The sequence below is a fragment of the Pieris brassicae genome, chromosome 3 (assembly GCF_905147105.1).
Source record: "Pieris brassicae chromosome 3, ilPieBrab1.1, whole genome shotgun sequence".
Classification (NCBI taxonomy): Eukaryota; Metazoa; Arthropoda; class Insecta; order Lepidoptera; family Pieridae; genus Pieris; species Pieris brassicae.
Genome location: NC_059667.1, coordinates 14,280,315 through 14,300,329, shown reverse-complemented (window position 1 = coordinate 14,300,329; position 20,015 = coordinate 14,280,315). Strand labels below are relative to the sequence as shown.

General features: G+C 37.2%; 2 protein-coding genes across 3 annotated transcripts in view; one reads left to right on the top strand and one right to left on the bottom strand.

Annotated features, from left to right (window-relative positions):
- The window catches only part of LOC123707795 (lachesin-like), a 71,126-nt gene extending 51,386 nt beyond the window's left edge, over positions 1-19,740 (top strand). Inside the window, exons 5-11 of the mRNA XM_045658133.1 lie at positions 5,464-5,634; positions 15,292-15,420; positions 17,145-17,286; positions 18,114-18,265; positions 18,474-18,578; positions 19,177-19,239; positions 19,553-19,740. Of these exons, the coding sequence (XP_045514089.1) occupies positions 5,464-5,634; positions 15,292-15,420; positions 17,145-17,286; positions 18,114-18,265; positions 18,474-18,578; positions 19,177-19,239; positions 19,553-19,740 (950 nt within the window). The remainder of the gene's footprint in view (positions 1-5,463; positions 5,635-15,291; positions 15,421-17,144; positions 17,287-18,113; positions 18,266-18,473; positions 18,579-19,176; positions 19,240-19,552) is intronic.
- On the bottom strand, positions 9,662-14,405 carry LOC123706986. Of its 2 annotated transcripts, XM_045656698.1 has the most exons (3): positions 12,096-14,405; positions 11,795-12,020; positions 9,662-11,720 (listed from the first exon to the last, which is right to left on the bottom strand). In XM_045656698.1, exons 1-2 carry the CDS (start codon positions 13,644-13,646, stop codon positions 11,970-11,972), a joined length of 1,602 nt encoding a protein of 533 aa, XP_045512654.1. In that variant the 5' UTR covers positions 13,647-14,405; the 3' UTR covers positions 9,662-11,720; positions 11,795-11,969. The 2 variants fall into 2 exon arrangements, with proteins under 2 accessions (XP_045512654.1, XP_045512652.1); XM_045656696.1 differs by having other exon boundaries at positions 11,795-14,405.
- Positions 19,741-20,015: the final 275 nt, after the last annotated feature.

Genomic DNA, 20,015 nt, shown 5'->3' with positions numbered 1-20,015 from the left:
AAACAAAGAAATCGACAGAAGATAATAATAAACAAAATTTATGGACCAAAGATGTCTTAATTTACTTTATCAAAATCCACGTTTAATAATACTATCTTACAATTATTTAGTATCACTACCAGGTCAGTAAGTGCCTAAAAACATTATATATCATTTTACCACGTACCATTCTGAGTCCACTTAGGACTATAATTATTGTTATAAAAATAAATACAAAAAACGTAAATTTGAATAGAAAGGAAATGCCAGTACGGCCCTGATTAGAATCAAAATGTTCCCTGTCTAAAATAGATTCTTGGTGCAAAAATTAGGAGTTGGTTTCTAGATCCATATCCATTATAGCATTACAATGACTTGCACGTCTTATGAACGTTATGAAGAACGGTGTCTTCCACCAATAATACTGAGTCAAACACTTCGTGTAGACTCTAAGTGACTACTACTACTCTAGTTACTGTAGACTGTAAGTGAAATATATTTTTAATTAGATTAGATTCTTTTAATTTGAATTAGCCCTTGATAATGATATATCTGTGCTTAAAATTGTCATCGAACCGAGTTAAATAATAACAAATGAAAGGCACCAAGGCCATAGCGTTAGAATATAGAAAACCTATCCCGATTATAAAATTCCACAGCTCTTAGAAAAATATATTTTTATAGAATTTACCTGATGCTAAATGATACCGCGGTCTTTACCCTATAATATTATTGTTTACTTGCGTGCAGTAACATGATCTAATAATTATTTTCTGTGTAAAGCTCTATAAATTACAATTTATCTATACTAAATTACTAAACATCTATTAATTTTATACTCTATAAATACAATTGTGTGATTACCGCTTAAACTGTAAATCGTAACTAATCTTTGCAAATATGTATATAACTTAAGAGTTCTTGTAAAAATTTAGGAAATCTCGCCTAAATATGAAGTTCATATTTGGTAATAATATGGTTATTTATAAATTGATATTTACAATAATTGGCTGCAATAGAACGATATATTTGTTACATTATTAAAATGTATAGTATGATTTATTAATCTGCTAATAAGTGAGGTTTGTGCATAGCATTAGAACTAAAACCATGGCCCACAGAAGTGCTAGTAGAAAAATAAACGCATGTAAAATGTTTAATACATAAATTGGTTTCTGCGTAAAACCCTAACTAAAAACTATTAGCACGAGCGCAATATTAATTTTCCAATAGTGTTCTAACGCTGCCTTTACGCGAGATCAAAGGGGGGTTTAACCTATATCAGACCATAAATCGATTTTACCCGAATATTGCCATTGAATATATTTGCAGCAAGAACGGGGGAATTTTACTCAAATAACCTCTGAAACAAATGACTGTTCCCGTTCGATCACTTCGTTAATCGGGTCGTATAAATTAGGAATTTGCCGTTAGTCTCTACTTTGTTGGATAATGTATGGTCTACATAGGCAACGACAAATTCCTTTTGCAATAATATAAATCGGTATTTTTATAAATAATAATGCATTCATTTGCAAACACATTAATAACAAAAAAAATTATATGCAGATTTTATTCATTATATATCATTTTTTACTTCATAAAAGGAGATGATCAGGATATATGGAACTTTATGAACATAATATGCTGTAATTAGATGTTTGAGTATGACAATCTACTTCACAAGCACGCGGCTTACATTTTTAACTAAAACAAGAAGTGACTAGAACTAGAAGTTATACACATATGATTTGATCAAATGGTATATACTAAAATAAGGAAACTGTGCTACTTTAATATATTTTCAGTTATATAATATATATATACGATACTTTAGTATAGTTATTTTTTTTTACAATTACTTTTTACCTATTTAAATTATTTTACATAGATTTCAAATAATTTTATTATGTGTGTGATGGGAAAATTTTCGAGAATGTCAAGGACAAATATTCAATGAGCATTGGATCCTTTTTACTACATATGATGGAAAGGGTGTTTAATTATTATCTTGTTACCTATAACTCTTTCGTAATATGGAATAGACTTTATTGTAGACATGTATGTACACTATTTTGCTGGGACTATACTCCATAGGATACCGGACAACCTGGTGTCGCAGGCTGCAAAACTGTTTCATTTTTATTTCTTAATAGATGTTCCATGTACTTATCTTCAAAAACTTACACTTTTTAATTTTGCCCCAAGTCTTGAAGCTTGACCGGTCAAATTATATACCTCAGGGCAACCATACATTCATGGTGATTACCTGGAAGATATCGCACAAAAGCGATAAGTCCGCATATTCCTTTATTATTTATCTATTAAAATTTTACTGACTTCGCAACAAGTAAAAGAAAATTAATCAAAGGTGAACTTATTCTCAGTGACTTAAATAAACCTTATCTCTTAATAAAATAAATGTAAAATAAGAACAACAGCTGTCTCGACGTTACAGCAATTTCATATTTCTGTGGAAAACTTCGTTAGCTTTGTTCGATCAAAGATAAAGTTTATGTAAGTACAATTTATCTTCCTCGATGAATGCGAACTCTTCGATATCTATGCGATATCTATGCTAAAATTGTAAAGAGTTAAGTTTACGTGTTATTTGCGAGTGTCTATATATTAATCCGAAAAATTAATTCGTGATATTCGGCTGAGGGAATCGGTGAGAAAGAAGTAAGCCAAAACCGTCGAACGACAACGTTTCTTACGAATACTGCCTTATCGATGAGTGATATATGATTAAGTTGCAGAGAAAACTTGTAGAGCTTGATAATGCCTACAAAAAAGTCACCGATAGTACATCTCTAACTTTTATAATTTATTAGTTTTGCTGGTTCAGCTAGTGATTTACATAGAAAACTTCTTCTATAATAGTCGATAGTCGGTAGGTGTTAACTTCGATATTGCTTAACAATTTATTTTGCTGACTTAAAAATACCCTTTTTTGAATTTCATAGAATGTATTACGCTATTGAACGTACTAAATCGGAACCTATGACTGCCCACCCATCGAACTCTAAGTTAAGTGCGTAGTCGACGAAAGTATCGATGGGATTAATTATGTAACACCTCTGTGTACCTACATATAAGGTGACGACGACATACGACTTTTGCGATTTGGTCTCAGATTTCTGCATTTTTTATATATAATTTCCTTAATTATAGGCAAAATTTTATTGGTTGACTTCTGTTTCTCGCAAAGTCGTTAATTGAATTTAGGTAATTGCGGTGATAAATAAATATTATTGTACACGAGAAAGTACAGTTTTTAGAATTGCAGTTACACCGCGCATAGATTAAATGCGTCAGTTATTTTCCTTAATTATAATTACTATCATTCTAAAGTACATTTGTTAATTTTTCATTTGTGCATGTCTTAATTTAAGTCTAAGTTATTAATGCTAATAAATCCACGCATTGTTTATAAAACACAATATAACATAGCACATAGATATCATACAAATGTTTATATAACTTGTGTATAAAGGCGTAGGTACGCTAACAATTTCCCTCCTGTAAACATAACGAATAAAATCGTAAAAACCTCCCCGGCATAACAATCCCATGATATATAAATTACTTCATTCACGTCGAGTTCCATTGTTTTTTATAATGCCCACAGTTGGAATGAAAATAACCGAAAGCTACCAAAGTATTCAGCTGTAAAATACGAGGGAATTTCTTCTAAAGATTTATTATCGGGTAATATCGCATTGAATTTGTCGATATTTAGAGATTTACGAGCAGGTGTCTAAGTAGGCTTGCGTAAATATATCGTACTGACTTATTACAAATACTGCTTAATACTTTTGAGCTTACTAAGTTAGGTTTTGAATTGGAAAATAATTTGATCGGTCATATAATCAATGTATAAGTATTCTCAGATCCTTTTTTAATCAAAATACTAAATTAATCTCACTAGGCCTGTAAGTCTTATTATAATATGTAATCAAAAATTTACTAACAAGCCAGAAGTAGAACTGTGCCTGAAAGGAAACCTGATCCATTCAAGTACTACTACGTGGTACACGGAAAATGTTTAAAACTGGCCAGTTAGAAACATTGCTAAAGAAAACTTTTTAAATTTCTTGGTGAACTCTTTGGTAACCTTATGTAGTATATTGCATTCTTTGTCATTTGTTTTTATGAATTGGCGGCAAATCTCAAACTCTTGTTAGACGTGAAAATGAACCTAACGCGACAAAATTTTCGTTCAATTATTTATTATGACTTTCGTTGTAGGCTTACTCAACAGGAAATTATAATTTTAAACTTTATTAAAATTATATAAATCTATAAAAAAATATAAATATTCTATACATCTATACCCTCACACCTTTCCCCCGAAGGTGTAAGCAGAAAGTATGGTTTTTCACATGCTCTCTCACTCTCTCGCTTCATGCACTTTCAGGACATTCACTATGCATACTACAATACAACAATGCGTGTATTTATATAGAATAAGCATCCTTAATCAAATCCTCCAAAAGTTATGTATATAAATATAGTTTCGTCTATATTGAACATAAGAGTAAGTTATATGAAATCGTAGAATGGTTATTATGATTTTATTTGTTTCATAAAGTAAGAAAACATGGATCTCACTTTATTTTATATCATGTTTTATTTATTCAATACCTAATAAAATTGTATATAACCTCTAGGAATATTTTCGGAGACTCTAAGACTTTAAGAAAGTTACAAAACAATAAACTATACATTTATAAGATTTACGTCTGTAACAGCCATTTCTGTAAAAAGCTGATTATACAGAAAGAAAAAGTTTCGCCTCGTGTGTAAGTTTATTGAAAAGATATAGACTGAAAGTTCGCTCCATAAACCACGAAAGTCTATTCGCCTAGAAAAAATGTCGGCGTAAAGCGTTAAGGTTGTTATAGAGCCTTTGCCGAAAATTGATTTTAATAAAAGTTCAAAGTAATTTCTAAGCTCAACGATCACAACTCGTAACTAACGATCCAATTCAATATTTCTACCTTTTTCGTATATAAAACTCTTGTAGTAAAAGTTTTTGCTTTGAATCAAATATTTTTATAGCTCTCGATATTAAATTACATATTTTGCTTTTTCTGTGTATATTTTCTGTTTCTACTATCTCCTAATATTTATATATAAAGATAAAACTGAAGAGGTTTTAATCAAATAAACCATTGACTGGCTTCCTTCTTGGTATCACTTAATTAGCAATTTAGAATAAATAGGATATCGTTAATGTTATTTATATTTTGCCAAATATTTTTTGATGAACTAGAATATACACAAAATGTTGGGAAGGGAATCATATACGTAGGTAGACACTAATGAATACGACACAGACAATTGTTGTACCATATAATCCATTACACATGGAACATACAAATATTATCATAATTATATAAATTTAATAACTCTAACTAAAAGTATATTCAACAGGTTTCTCTTCTATGGTTACTGTATTCAATAAAATCTTTTGTACAGTACCACCAAACATCATAGATGAAGGCACAAGCGGTGACCTGGTGGCCCGAGAAGGCATGGATGTGAGCATCTCTTGTAAGGCTGAGGGTAGACCACTTCCACGGATACTATGGAGGAGAGAAGACGGTACAAATATTATGTTGAGAAACGAAGATGGGCAGTTGCACAAAGGTACATAATAATATTACTTCGGCTCGACAACCGTTATGTGGTCGTTCCTTTCAAATAAAGTACTTTCTTTGACATACATACTATACATTACATAGATATCTGCTAGGACCAGCCGTTTCCTTACGATGTTTTCTTCTGTTCATAGAAAGAAAAAATAACTAGAGCTCGAACCATCGACCTCAACGTTGAGAGTCTCCTGCTTAATTTCAATTCCATCACTGCTCAAAAAGTTTTTATTCCTGCGAAAACTCAAATCAAAATAAGCTACAATCATATTTATCAAACCGATCGAGGCAACCAATATCAAAAAAAATCTAATAAATTTAAATAATAAAAGCACTTAGCCTGAAAGATATACTGATAAGCGAAGCGAAACAATTATCGGATGTTTCTCGTATAATTGCCTTTCTGAGTTTGATTTACTACGGTAATTGATTTTCCTTTGGCAAAGAACTTAATACAAACGTGTACCTGAAACCTGAACATATGCTATTATTATTTTAAAGCGAACATAAATATTTATTACATTTGTGTAGATTCCATAACTTCCAATTAAGGTATGAGACACACATTTTGTGTCCAGACTTTTTTAATTATAAATTTTCGTATGTCGAATCCGAGAACTCTGACGTTTAGGTATCGAATGAAGCAAACGTATGATCAGCTAATATTAATAAAATCTACTGCATTTATAATAACATATTTTTTAATAATGTTAAAATGGCAGACTAACGAAATATATTTGTACCCTTACATACAAAAACACAATACCCAACATTTAAAGGGAAACACTACAATGAAAAAAGAGAAAAGAAATTATACAATAAAATAAAAGACAATAAACTAGATTAATAAATACAAACATGCAATTTAATACATTTCTACTTTGCAATTGTTATTATTGGTGACGGATCAACACATATTCCTATATTTGTATTATTACTTCTATACAGAAAAGTGATGGTAGACTTGCAAATAAAAGTTGTAGGATATATAGTTACCAAATAATACGCACGTATTGTTGAGAGAATCCCTTATATAGTGCAAACGCACAATAACTAATCAATAGACTAGATTCGCAACGAGTCCTTACTAATTATTTTTTCGGGCACTCATTTTCATATTTGAAGCTGAAGTAAATCAAATAAAATCAAAAATGATATATTCATATAGGTAACACAATGTACACTTATGAACGTCAAAAAAAAGAAATATACTTTAAATGCTTCTAATTTTACATTTACTGCCAGTTCTCAAATGAAGGGCGTACAACAGAAGAGAAGAATCATTGGATCATGTCTGTGATCTTGTCATTGAAAAAGTTTCTTTTGTAAGGAGTGCGAGTGTACTGTTGTGGCGAAATCGCAATCTATTGATTGTGATGGTGAAGTCACGGCTAGCTATGTCTAACTCATAATAGCGTCTTCTCGGTAAATTCTCCTGGATTCCCTACCATTTTCTTTTATATGTTTGATCCTTTTTAAAAAGGTTATTCTTGCATTTTTTAAGATGCTATTTACATCGTAATAAAATAAAATCTTTTCTAAAATTAATAATATGATTAGTTTTAAAAATTACACTAACATGCTACAGACTATTAATAAGACCTTAAAATATTTACAATTATTTATAAAAGTAATCAATTTTAAAGCTTCTAAAACTGCATATACCTTTGCTTTAAAAATGGAGTACTGTTTATCTAGTACAAAGCTTAGAGCCACGTCTATTTGGGGATCATATGCACTACACACATTCTCACATAATTATTACCTGTACTGCCATTGGTGTATATTGTATATAGATTTGTGTTATATACAGTACAGTGATATACAGTTATGTGTAATAACTGTTGTTGTCTTTCAAGTAGTAATTCGGTTCGGTAATAGCTAATAAATATAAACAAACAAAAATATCGCTTTCTTAGTCTAGTCTTTCTTCTTATACACTACCTTTTCAATCTATGCTACTGATATAAAATGAAGACCAGACCATATAATCTTAAAAAAGTAATTGGTTCTAAATCTTAAATAAATAACCTAAATATCGTAAATAAGAGGTTTGCATTTTTATCACAATTCTATAGGGAATTGAAAAAAAGTTAAACTTAGAAGAACTCGTACAAGAACAAAAATTAAATATTAATATGCATGCTGAAACTTAACAAATTGATTTTAAAATTATTTACTACGAGAACCGATGATTTTAAAATCTATGGTCTTGGTATATGTAAAAGAATATTATTTTAAGGGGACGAGTACCTCACAATTAAGCTCGGCATTTTTCGAACACGTATAAAACGTATGAATGGCACCAAAGCTTACCCACAAATTTGTATGAAATTGAAGAAAATGTCATTGTTAAGACGCAAATAATATTTTTTGGAAACTCCTTGGTGATACAAACTTCATCTACGCATTATGAAATTAGGATCGATGTCGTTATTGATTGTTATTATTTCGATTACGATATTCTTCATATTATACAGATACTATATAATTATACAGAACACTTTATAAATCCGCTATTATAATATTGTATGTACAATACGAATTTCTAGAAGTAGTTTAATTATCTACTGCTTACAAACACTGTGTAATGTAATTTCTACTGTTATGTATTCTGTAACTATTATGAATTTCCTTAGGGACACGAAAGTGATATAGGTTTAGGTTTAGGTAGGTGGACTCAGTTTCCGCACTTAGACACGTAGTCGGTCCGTTGTGCGTAGAAGCCCTGGCTAATTTAGCCAGCCCAACTCCTTCCAGAAGCACAGAAGTCTCCCGGGCACTTCACAGGCTTCGCGGAGCGACCTCACTGTTCCGAGGATTTTTGTACGTTGATTAGCCACAGCCTCGCATTCCAGGACTACGTGGGTGACTGATTCCTCTGCGCTGAAACAGCCTCTGCACAAGGGGCTGTCTGTTGCGCCTAGGACGAAAAGATGTTTGTTAAGGAGACAATGGCCCGTGATTGTCCCTATGATTGTTTTGAGATTGGTTCTGTTCAGGTTTAGAAGTCGCTTAGTAAGTTGCGGGTTCACAGCCGGCAGAGCTATTTTGGACTGTTTGCAATCTACACTTCGCGACCATCGTTGATTCTGGAGTACAGTGGATCTCTGGCGAATCCAGGTTCGAACTAGCGAGAAGGGCAAGGGGAGAAGCGGATGCGGGCCAGCAGGTATCATACCAGAGCCTCTTCTCGCAAGCTCGTCGGCTGCGTCGTTGCCGAGAGAGCCACTGTGTCCCTTAATCCACTGTAAGGTAACTCTATTTGTTAGAGCTATTGCCTCCAGTGCTTCGTGACACTCCAGTATTAGTTTGCTGTTTGTGTTTTCGTTACCGAGCGCCATCAGCACGGATGCACTGTCCGATATGAGCTTAATGTGAAAGTCGTTGACTCCCATCCGCTGTACGGCTCTGGCTGCTTCGGTTAGAGCGACACATTCACATTGGAAGATAGTGCTTTGTGTGCCCAGAGGTAGGTGTATGTTGATGTTGAGATCAAAGGAGAAAATACCAGCGCCTGAGCCACACCCTGTTTTTGAGCCATCAGTGTATATACGTAGCTCATTCAGGGGCGACTGATCTTGCTCCTCTTCTCTCAGTTGTATAAGATATTTCTTGTTGAATATTAATTGATTTGTGATTCTGTCACATGGCGCAGCTATAAGAGGTTGGTACTCTATTGCCCTGTTGAGAATCACTGTGTGTGAACTATAGTGGTTTTTTCCCCATAGGTCCAATACCATAAGCCTGATGGCCGCAAGTGCCGCCTCCTGCTGTATGTGTAGGTCTAGAGGTAAGATTTGCAGGGCTATCTCCATTGCTGCGGTCGGAGTTGTTCTCATACAACCGCTAGCAGCGGACAAGGCAAGCCTTTGGAAGCGTCCCAGTTTCGTGATCGCCATTTGAAGTTCAGATCTTGGCCACCAAACCAGGGCTCCATAGGCCAGCATTGGCCTGATTATGGCAGTGTATAGCCATAATGTTATTTTAGGCGATAAGCCCCATTTCACGCCTAGCATCTTTTTGCATTGATAGAAGGCGATCGTTGCTTTGCTCAGTTTGTGTTCTAGGTGTTTGTTCCAGAGCAGTTTACTGTCCAGAATCACACCCAGGTACTTTATTTCATTTTTGAGTTTGAGTTGTGTGTTGAAGAGTTTTGGAAGCCTGTGTGGTCCCAGAACCCTCCGGTTTGTAAAGAGTATTAGCTCTGTTTTTGATGGGTTGACAGATAGCTCGTGCTTGATGCACCATCTCTCAATTACTTTGAAAGCCCTTCCCATGAGATCGCATAGGGTACTTTCAAAGCTTCCCGATATCAAGATAGCTATGTCGTCCGCATAACCCACTGTGTAGAGGTTGCCAGCGTTGAGTTCTGTGATGAGCTCGTTAACTACAAGGTTCCACAGTAGCGGCGATAAGACACCACCTTGCGGGCAGCCTCTGCTGACAATGCCCCGTGTCGTGGAATTAACAGTGAACTGTATAGCTCGTTGTTTTAGCATGTTGTTTATCCACCCTATCAGGGTTGATGATACTCCACATGTAACGAGTGCTCTGGTAATGCTCGTGAAGTTTGTTTTGTCAAAAGCGCCTTCGATGTCAATAAATGCACCAAGGGTTGACTGTTTTAACTTCAGGGAGTCGCCAATGCGAGACACAACGTTGTGGAGTGATGAATCCGTTGACTTGCCTGGGCTGTAGGCATGCTGATTTGGGTGCAGGAATTTGGATAGCGATACCTGGCTACGTATTTCCAGATCTCCAAGCCTCTCCATTGTTTTTAACAGGAAAGATGTGAGGCTTATGGGTCTGAAGGATTTTGCCTGGGTATAGTCCTCTCTGCCTGGTTTTGGGATGAATATTATTTTCACTTCCCTCCATTTCAAGGGTATGTAGCGGTGGGCTATACATGCTCGGAAGATTGAGACAAGATAGTCCACCAAAAGGTTTCTACTCCATCTTAGTAGGCCTGGGAAGATGCCATCCAGGCCAGCCGCTTTGAATGGTAGGAAGGAGTTGATTGCCCATGTTACTTTTTCATTTGTGATTATTTTGTGAGCTACATTCCAGTCTGAGTCGGTGGTGGCACTTTCTGAGTAGGGTTGCCATGCTTGGTCGTTGGCAATTATGCAGCCTGGAAAGTGTGTTTCCATCAGTAGTTCACATGTTTCTGCATCGGTTTTTGTAAATGATTTATCAGGTTTTTTAAGACAACCAATTGAGTGATAAGGCTCACTAGAGAGGCATGATTTCACTCTGGTTGCCTGGTTGTTGCTTTCAATGCTGGTGCAGAAGTGTCTCCAGCACTCTTGCTTCCTAGAGCGTAAAAGTTTTTTGAATCGTCTTCTCGCGATTGTGTACTTGTCCCAGTCGGCAGGTAAACGGGTATTTCCTGCTCTATTGAACAGCTTCCTGACCTTCTTTCGGTGTCTCTCCAGTTCGGGGCACCACCAGTTATGTCTACTCCCCCACCTAGGCATGGTAAGGGGACACGACCGTTCAAAGCTGGTCTGGAGTAGGGACGTTAGGTTATTTACATGTTTGTCTATGTCTTGTACATCAATGGTGGTTGGTATTGTTAGTTTGCTTACCTCTGAGTCGATTATATTGTAAAATTTTACTGAATCAGTTCTCCGAGGTATGCGTCGTGGTTGTGGTTTAGGTAGCTCCCCTTTGATTGTAAAGCGGATCCACCTGTGATCTGAGCATGATAGCTCTCTGGAGACATGCCAATCCTGTATGTGATCTGACAGACCAGAGGTCACCATTGTTAGATCGATTATGGTTTGCGAGCGTGCGTTGATAAAGGTTGGTTCAGAGCCGCTGTTTGCTAAGATAAGATTATTGCTAAGAATGAAGTTAAGCATATTCTCACCTCGAGCGTTGGTATTTGCATTACCCCATAGCGTGTGGTGCGCGTTGGAGTCTGCTGCGATTATAAGCTCCAGTTTCTCCCTCTCACAGTAGTCAGCCAGAAGGCCGAGTTCTGGAGTGGGCACGTCCTCGTCACCCGGTAGGTAGGCGGACGCCAGGACGATGTCTGGATGTGCGTCCCTAGGTAACCTAATGGTTGTAAGGTCCCTTGAACACAGTTCGTTAATTAGGTATGCTGGTACATGTTTAGGTATGATAATGCAGGTTCTTGGGTTACTTACTGAGGTATCCAGCAAAAGTTTACCACCGGTGTTACCCAGGCCGCATACCTTGCCATTCCTGATCCACGGCTCCTGGATCGCGGCAATGGTCTTCGGGTTGGTCTCCAGCAGTCTGCGTAGTGAAGCCGACGCTGTTTGGCTGTGCTGGAGGTTGGTCTGGATAAGGTCAGTCCGGTTAGGGGGAGGAGCGCAAACAGCTGTCGCTGAATTCACTCCCCCCTGTCTCCTGAAAGAACTCGTCATCCGAGGTTAGTTGCACCGGTGAGGGTGGTTGTTGAGCTGTCTCCATGGGGACGTTTACCTCGGCAACCGCGGCTATCTCCGTCGTTGACGAGGGCGGCTTTGGCCCCGAGGATCCCGTCCCCGATGTACTGGCAGTAGTTACTGTGGCGGCAGCTACCACTGAGGGTTCATCCTTTTCCAGAATTCGGATATAGATGTTCCCCATCAGATAGTAGATGCGACGTTCGTGAGCCTTGATCTTTGAGATCTCATATTCCGGAACACGAAGGAACAAAGATACGCCTGTCGGGTCCTGTGTTCTACGTTCGTGAGTCAGGGTCCAAGATCTGATGTTTAGGTGGCGGTTTTGCCTGGTGATCAGTTTCCGTAAAGTTTCCGTGCTACCAGTGAACCCTGGAACATGCAGTAAGCACGGCACCTTCTTCGGAATGTCTGACTGAGGCCGTACCACCAGTTTGGTGTCCGGTATCGGATTATTGATGACATCGCATGCTCCGGTAAGCCATCCCAGCGTGTAGGTATCCTCGCACCAAGTTTTGAGGACACCATCTGAGAAGTGGGCTCTTCCCCGGAATCTGATGTCGTTGGGTTCAGTTGCTAGGGTAGCTTCAAGATCCGCCATGAGCTCATCTTGGATTTTACCCTCGATTTGTAGGCGGATGTTATCTGCCTGTTCTTGTGTCATGTCTATAAAGGGCTCAGTCATCACGGCAACACAAAGCTCGTTGGCTTTGTAGGATGCTGCCGCTTCCGCGTAACTGGCCGAGGTCCCTGACTCCAGCCGGAGTTTGTTAGGTTTAACCCTTTTACTCTCCCCAGTCGGTGTCACGGTTTCCTCTGGCCGATCGCGTTTCTGGCCCTTTGTTTGTTGTTTGGTTTGGTTTGGGTTTTTGGTTTGGTACCCCCCTCTAGGTCCTTTACCGCACCTAGAGCCAATAGGCTTGAGCGCGGCAGAGGACCCAGTCGGCTTCGGTGCCCTTTTCCCGCGTCCTGCAGTTGTGGTAACCGCGGGGGCAGTTCCAGGGTTCTCAGGTATCCTCTGAGAGCCGGTAATCAGCTGTTGCTGTTCCGTCGCTCTTTTGGCCTTCCTGAGCCGTCGCCTTTTTGAGGAGCTTAGGACCATCCTGGGAGTCGATTCCTGAATCGCTGATTTCAGGGCCGACATGTCCATGGTCGAGGTTTGTGCACTGGACGTGCTCATCGTCGCAGCCTCGGTCTTCCGCATCGATCTTGCTTCGGATGCCCCCCCTATGGACGCAGACATTGCTGTATCATCCTTCGGAGTTGCTATCTTCTGCTCGACCGACGCAGTCAGCCTGGCCGCAACAGTGGACGCATCCTTGTGTGGTGGTGTATGAGATACCATTGGAGTGGGCACGGTTAAGGGTGCATCCCGGTTTGGCGCTTCCTCAGCCGCTGCCCTCTCCTTTGGTGCCTCGGACGCTGCCCTATTGGGTGCATCCGTTTGCGAGATAGGGGCATCAGAGTATCGTGTCACTGGTGACTTGCACCTCAACACGTCCTGCGACGCAACCCTGTTTATGTTAGTTTTAGGCGCATCTGTGGATGCAGCCTTTTGTTGGTTTGTGTGTTTTGTCTCTCTATCCATGTGGTGGTATGAAAAAGATTCACCGTCGGAGCTCTCCACCCGCCACGGAGCCCTCAAGTCGGGGACGTCCCTTGCTCAGCAAGCGACGTCAGAGCTACTCCTTCGGTATAGAGTCAGCGTGTAGAGGGGCAGGCGCGCCCGCACGCCGCAAGAGAGTACGGAGCTGTTCGCATCCCGAGACGATGACGCAAACTCACCCCGAGTCCCGTGCCACGCCGACGCCCCCCCCACCCACACCCCGACTCTCGCTTGGTAGCCCTCTTACGGGATACCACAGCCGGTTGACCGTGGTCAGCTAATCCACGGCCTCCCGTGTGAGGGGAAATCCAGACCAAAGAGGTGTGTTGTGTGCAGCGCACAACTGTACCGGCGCACTACTCCACTCAACCTCCAGGACTCCTTCATCCCCCCGTACGGGTCCCCGCGCACGGCACAAACACGCGGGAGGTCATTTACTGTCCACCGTCCTTTTATTTTGGACGATGAACTCGCAAGGACATGACCTCTACATCCCTGCAAAAGTTCGCTTGGTGGTTTTAGTTACGTCTAATACATAGGGTATTAGACCAAAAACAGGGTTGGCAACCTCGGGAAGGTTAGTCCACCAAACTTGCCTTGGGGATCACAGCGACCTGCGCTACCCCCAAGACCACGCCTCCCTACCCATCAGAAGGATGTGGTAGGGTGGGTTTGCACCTATGCTACCATGCTAAAGCGAGCATGTCGTGCTGGAAACCGTAAAAGCATAGATCCAAACCCAACCCCTAGTGAAAGTGATATAACTAAACATCAAATATATAAATTGTCTTGCAATTAGAAATGTTATAGTTACGACCTCTCGTATATAATAAAATGTAGATTAATTCATAAGCTATGATAATAACGCACTAATTCGGATTTACAACTGTGTGAACTTGCCTAGAATGCTAATAGGGCATCGTGTTCACTGTAGTAAGATGAATAATTATTTATCATAATTTTTTACAATATACAATTAAATTTATTGAATAATTAAAATATTAAATTGCTATTATTTAAATTGCATTTTCATCTTTTGTTTTGTAGTATTCGGAAACGTTGCATAACCGATCGCTTAATGAGATATTGGGACATATTAGCTAATTTATACCATTACAGATTTTGTTTTGTCTGTACACTAATATACAAAATATACTTTATATATAAACTAATACATAAAGTCTTTGTTAAATTCTTATCCTTATATTATGTACTTATTTATTTATCGCACATCCACAATATAGCGTTGTTAGTGAAGATAATAAATAATAATAAAACCCCTATGTGGAACCAGGTGCCCGCTGAATTTCCGAACCAATTCGACTTAGGGTATTTTAAGAAAAGAGCGTACCAATTCTTAAAAAGCCGGCAACGCACTCGCGAGCCCTCTGTCATTGAGAGTGTCTATGGGGGGCGGTATCACTTAACATCAGGTGAGCCACCTGCCCGATTGCCCCCTGTTCTATAAAAAAAATTAACGATGAAAAGAAGCAAATGCTAAATTAACTGAGCATAAGGGTCTTATAAACCGAGTTCTCCACCCTAAGGAAGTATTTTCCAATACGACGTGCATTTTTCCTGTTCCTATTCTATGTACTGAGAGATTTATTTGCATTCTTTGTTATAGTTGACATGTACACTGGGCCATCACTGAATCTCACGAAGGTTGATCGAAGACAAATGGGCGCCTATCTCTGCATAGCCTCCAATGACGTTCCACCCTCCGTTAGCAAGAGGATCATGCTAAGTGTTAATTGTAAGTAACAGTGTAATTGGACGACATGCGATTGCGCATTTTTTTACTATATCTACGATATTATTATACCACCACCAATGTTGAATGATTTAGATATTAGGGTTTGTATTTAAAACGCATGATACAATCTCTCAAGCTGTCTCCCTGATAGCTGGCATATGCTATTTTACTAGGTAATTTAAATTAAAAAATATAAAGGAACGCATTAGCAACACATACTTCTTTACAAGCTACCGTCTCTATCTCGTCCAATTAATAGTCATGACTAAATCCCTTCCTCCTGTTCCTTAGAAGATATTAGTGTCAACATATTGTCGCAATTTAATCATAATGTACACGTTATGGCTTACCGCAATGGCTATTAAACATAATGGTCAGGTATAGACATCAATTATTAAAATACTTACATAAATAGCATCTGAAATAGGCAATTTAGCCAGCTAAGCTAATAAATACGAACTAAGTTTATTTGTTAAAGTTTATAAATATTGTTACTGCCTTTGGAGTTCTATTTGCAATGGTGTTTAAAGTATGTCTCTCTACAAACTATAGTATTCATTGGACTGCTATGAAAGTATCCCGTATTGGCGCGAGAGGAAAATTAATTTTTCACTGTTTAATATGTCTTGAGGCCTCGGAGCAACAAATGAGGGGACGCCCCCTGGTCGCAAATTATTTTAAAATTTAGATTTAGGAATATTTTAGTATTTAACAAATATATAAAAGTATATCATAAGGAAAGTCGTTTACTAGTCGAAATTTAAATCTTTGTTTTTTAGAAGTGTTTGTGGATGCCCTGACTGGCCTCCCCTAAATTCGGCCCTGTAAATATGGCCTTGGAAGTCAGTTCAGAAATTTTTGAGTTATCAGTAAAAGCATAGTAATATTTCTATAATGTTTTAATATTAGTATAGATGATGACTGATTATTTACTTATCTATTCTATATATAGGCCACATATAATAATGCTCGGGCCACGCCATTTATCTTTTTAAATGGTTACTGAAAAATCTTGTTCTCAAGAGTAAGAAAATGCCATGTTCTACTAAATAACACCTAATTGCTTAATATTTGTGCATATTAATGCAGACTTTAAATTTTGACTATACATTTATTACAGTATAAACTCTATATAACGACGCTCAAGGGACTGTGCATATTTTAACGTTACAAAGAGTTGTCGTTAAATGGAAATAAGAAAAATCTGTAATAGAAAAAGAAAAAGTTTATTTAATACCAGTGTTTTACATAAAAAACAATACTTATTTGAACGCTAAAGCGTATAGCCTGTTATTTTCGCCTGACGTCTTTTGCTGAACCAGTAGTTATGTTGTGTTTGTTTCTTAATTTATTAATATCTTGCGATATTGAGGCATCTACGTGTTACAGCACGTGCACGCCATGCCAATTTGTAAACATAAGAACTGATTTCTTCAAAAGTTCGGTACGTATGATTCTGACAATCGAGTTTATTACGGGCTTGGACATTTAAGTGACAAAAGAACGTAAAGCGTTCCGCAGTTTTAACTAATTTCGGCAACTTATTAAGTAGTTTTTATTATTTAATTGTCGTTATTGAGGATGGGTGTAATGCTATGTAGAGAATATCATTGTATGGAAATCAAGCTAAACCCACCAAAGCCGAGTAATTTCGACGCTTTAGGGCGTTTGTCGTTAAATAGAGGGACGTTACGTCGGGTTTATACTATTTTTATTTTTTATAGTTAGTCCATCAATTTTGACGTCGACGAAGGTGATGGGAGTTCCTACGGGTTCACAAGCCACTTTAGAATGTATCGTAGAAGCATATCCACACCCTATAACCTTTTGGCTGAGGAGTGGGGATAAAACAATGATTCTGGCCAGGTAAGGTTAAGTTAGATTAAATACATTTACAACTTAATACAAATTAAAAATAATTGTAAAACAATTAAAAGTTATAATGATAAAAGGGAACGTGAGAGTGCCTTCTTTTTTAAGGGTCTCTCGGGGGCACTCGTGATATACGCCGTGCAAGTTTATTGCAATACAAACGTTATTTTTTAGGTTAAAAATATGTCATAAAAATTGAAACGTTACAATTGCTCATTAATTGACCAACATGCAGACAATGAAATATTTACAAAGCTCTGCCGAAAGCTCTAAAATCAAATCCGGTTCCATTTAACCGACCAACCATTAAGAATGCGATAGCGTTACATGCTGGATTTTATTTTACACTTTGGAAACTTGTCGAAGCTGAATTTTCCGGCACTTTACTGTGAAATACAAGTGGAGATTGACAGCCGTTCTGTGCGCTATTTGCCGAACGTACTAAATCTACAATCAGAGCTAACGATAAGTCACAGAAAATCTCTTTTCCTATCGGTTACTGAGCATTTTCGTTTGGAAATGCTTTTTCAATGTTTCTAAAGTAGTATTGCACTTTTGGCTAGGTTCATGACTACAAATTATTAGGTCGTAAATTCAAATCATGCCTGTAACATTGGATACTATATACCATACTATGTGCGCAACACCTCGTACGTTGTTGGGAAACATCGAATCTCTTATTGCCAGAAAGGCTGATCGCCCACTTTTTATTAATACACACAAAAAACATTTATTGAAGGCCAAGTCTTAAAGTTGGAACTGGTTGCTGTTTTTTTCTGTATTGAACTAATATTCATTATTTATACTTCTTTCGTTAACAGTAACAAACATGAAATCAAAGAAATGAGGACGTCCGCATATCAAGTTAAGGTCACTTTAACATTATCGGAGTTTTCTATGGAAGATACTGGGACCTATACGTGCGTGTCAAGTAATAATTTTGGCAAAGCAGAAGGAACTTTGAGGTTGTATGGTAAGTGTAAACGGTAAAATCTAGTCATGTCGTTACACGAAGTGACGCTAAATTCTAGAAATAAATAAATAAAAGAAGTTTGTAAGTAGAAGAGTTTGCTTACTAAGGATAATACGATACGTAATATATTTTTTATCAAAAACAATGTTATATTCGCAAATAAAATAACGAAAAACATACACTGAGTAATTTTATTACTTTATTCTAGAAATAAAAATCACTACCACAACGACAACTACTACAACAACAACAACAACGACGACGACGACAACAACGCTGCCCCCCACCACGACAGAACTCACTACACAGCCACGTAAGTTATTACTTATAATAGGTATCAGTACGTTATTTGGTATGAGTATTACCTACCTTTGTCTTTTAGTAAAAAATCTAATTGTACTCATGTGTTTCTTCATCCTCGAATAAAAACAGTTTGAGAAAACGGATAAAAGTAGTTTAGTAAAAAAGTATAGTAATTAGGAATTTGGGTAGGGTGTAGTATAATAGTGTACCTTAATCTAAGTTAAGATTAGTTAAATATAATATTTTAAAGTGACACCTAGTGGTTTAAAAGCTCTTTAAAGTTAATAGGTTCAGTCTTGCTTCCTCTATGCAGAAGTTGATCTTATATGTGTTACGAACATGGAACGTAATGTAGCAATTCGGTGTATTTGACGTGAGTTTACTACTAACGGCAAATGCCATTAATCGCAAGTAATAGAGTTAACATAGTATATGCGTACCCTTGTTAAATTTAGCTTGCAGTGCTAATATTTAATATTTCTTATATATGAGGAGAAAAAATCCACATTTACTTAAAATATGCATATACGTTTTTAAAAATTTAAATTATTTGTGTGTGTATAGCAATATGTGTAAAATGTAAGCTTAACTAAAAAACTTTTTTATAGATTACATAGTAGCGTTGCAGCCCGCTGAGCAAAAATTCTATACACCAGACGTAACCACTTTTGGTGAGTAAATAATAATAATAAATAATTATTCTAAAATTTAAAAAAATCTATACTTTAAATATATCATTGTGCAAATTAATAACATTGAAGTAGTATTCATTTAATAAAAAATAGTATTTCTTTGATACAGACACGAAGTGAAACTAAGTGCCGATTTAAGCCAAGTAGGATCAACTTCTGAGTTTCTTAATGCAAAACATTACTATTTCCACGTCAATCGAACCTGAAACCTACTGATTATTTGCTAAATCAAAAATCCTGCTTTCTTCAGATATCAAGAAGTAAATTAACTATAACTATAAATAATCCGCAGATACAATGCAAAATGTCATAGAGCAGTCCGTCCTCGACAACAACTGGTTGCCGACTGTGGAGTCAAGCGTGCACTCACTTCGAACATCAACAACTATTTTGATACTACCAACATTATTTCACTTTCTACATAGACTACAAACATATTTAATTTTAGAAAATAAATACGATATCCAATATTCAAGGTGATAAGTTAAGTAATATAGTGTTTTATATGTAAATTTTATAATTTTGTTGTGTTAGTTCAAATTAAGTTTAAGCTTACTATATTTTTGTACATAATTTACGTAAACTTAATTTAATTAAGAAACAAAGGAATAAATTCCCTTTTGAAGGACAAAAGAACAAGTCAAATTTAACCTTCAATTGTGTTTATGGCGTAACAGTTAACTCTTAAAGAAGGGCTCAGTACAGCTGTAAGTTGAAATGGATGTTTTATTTTGGCGGCAGTAATTTTAAAATAC

Excerpts from the sequence above, each read along its gene's own strand:
- LOC123706986 (XM_045656696.1), bottom strand. The coding sequence starts at position 13,646 with ATGGATAGAGAGACAAAACACACAAACCAACAAAAGGCTGCATCCACA.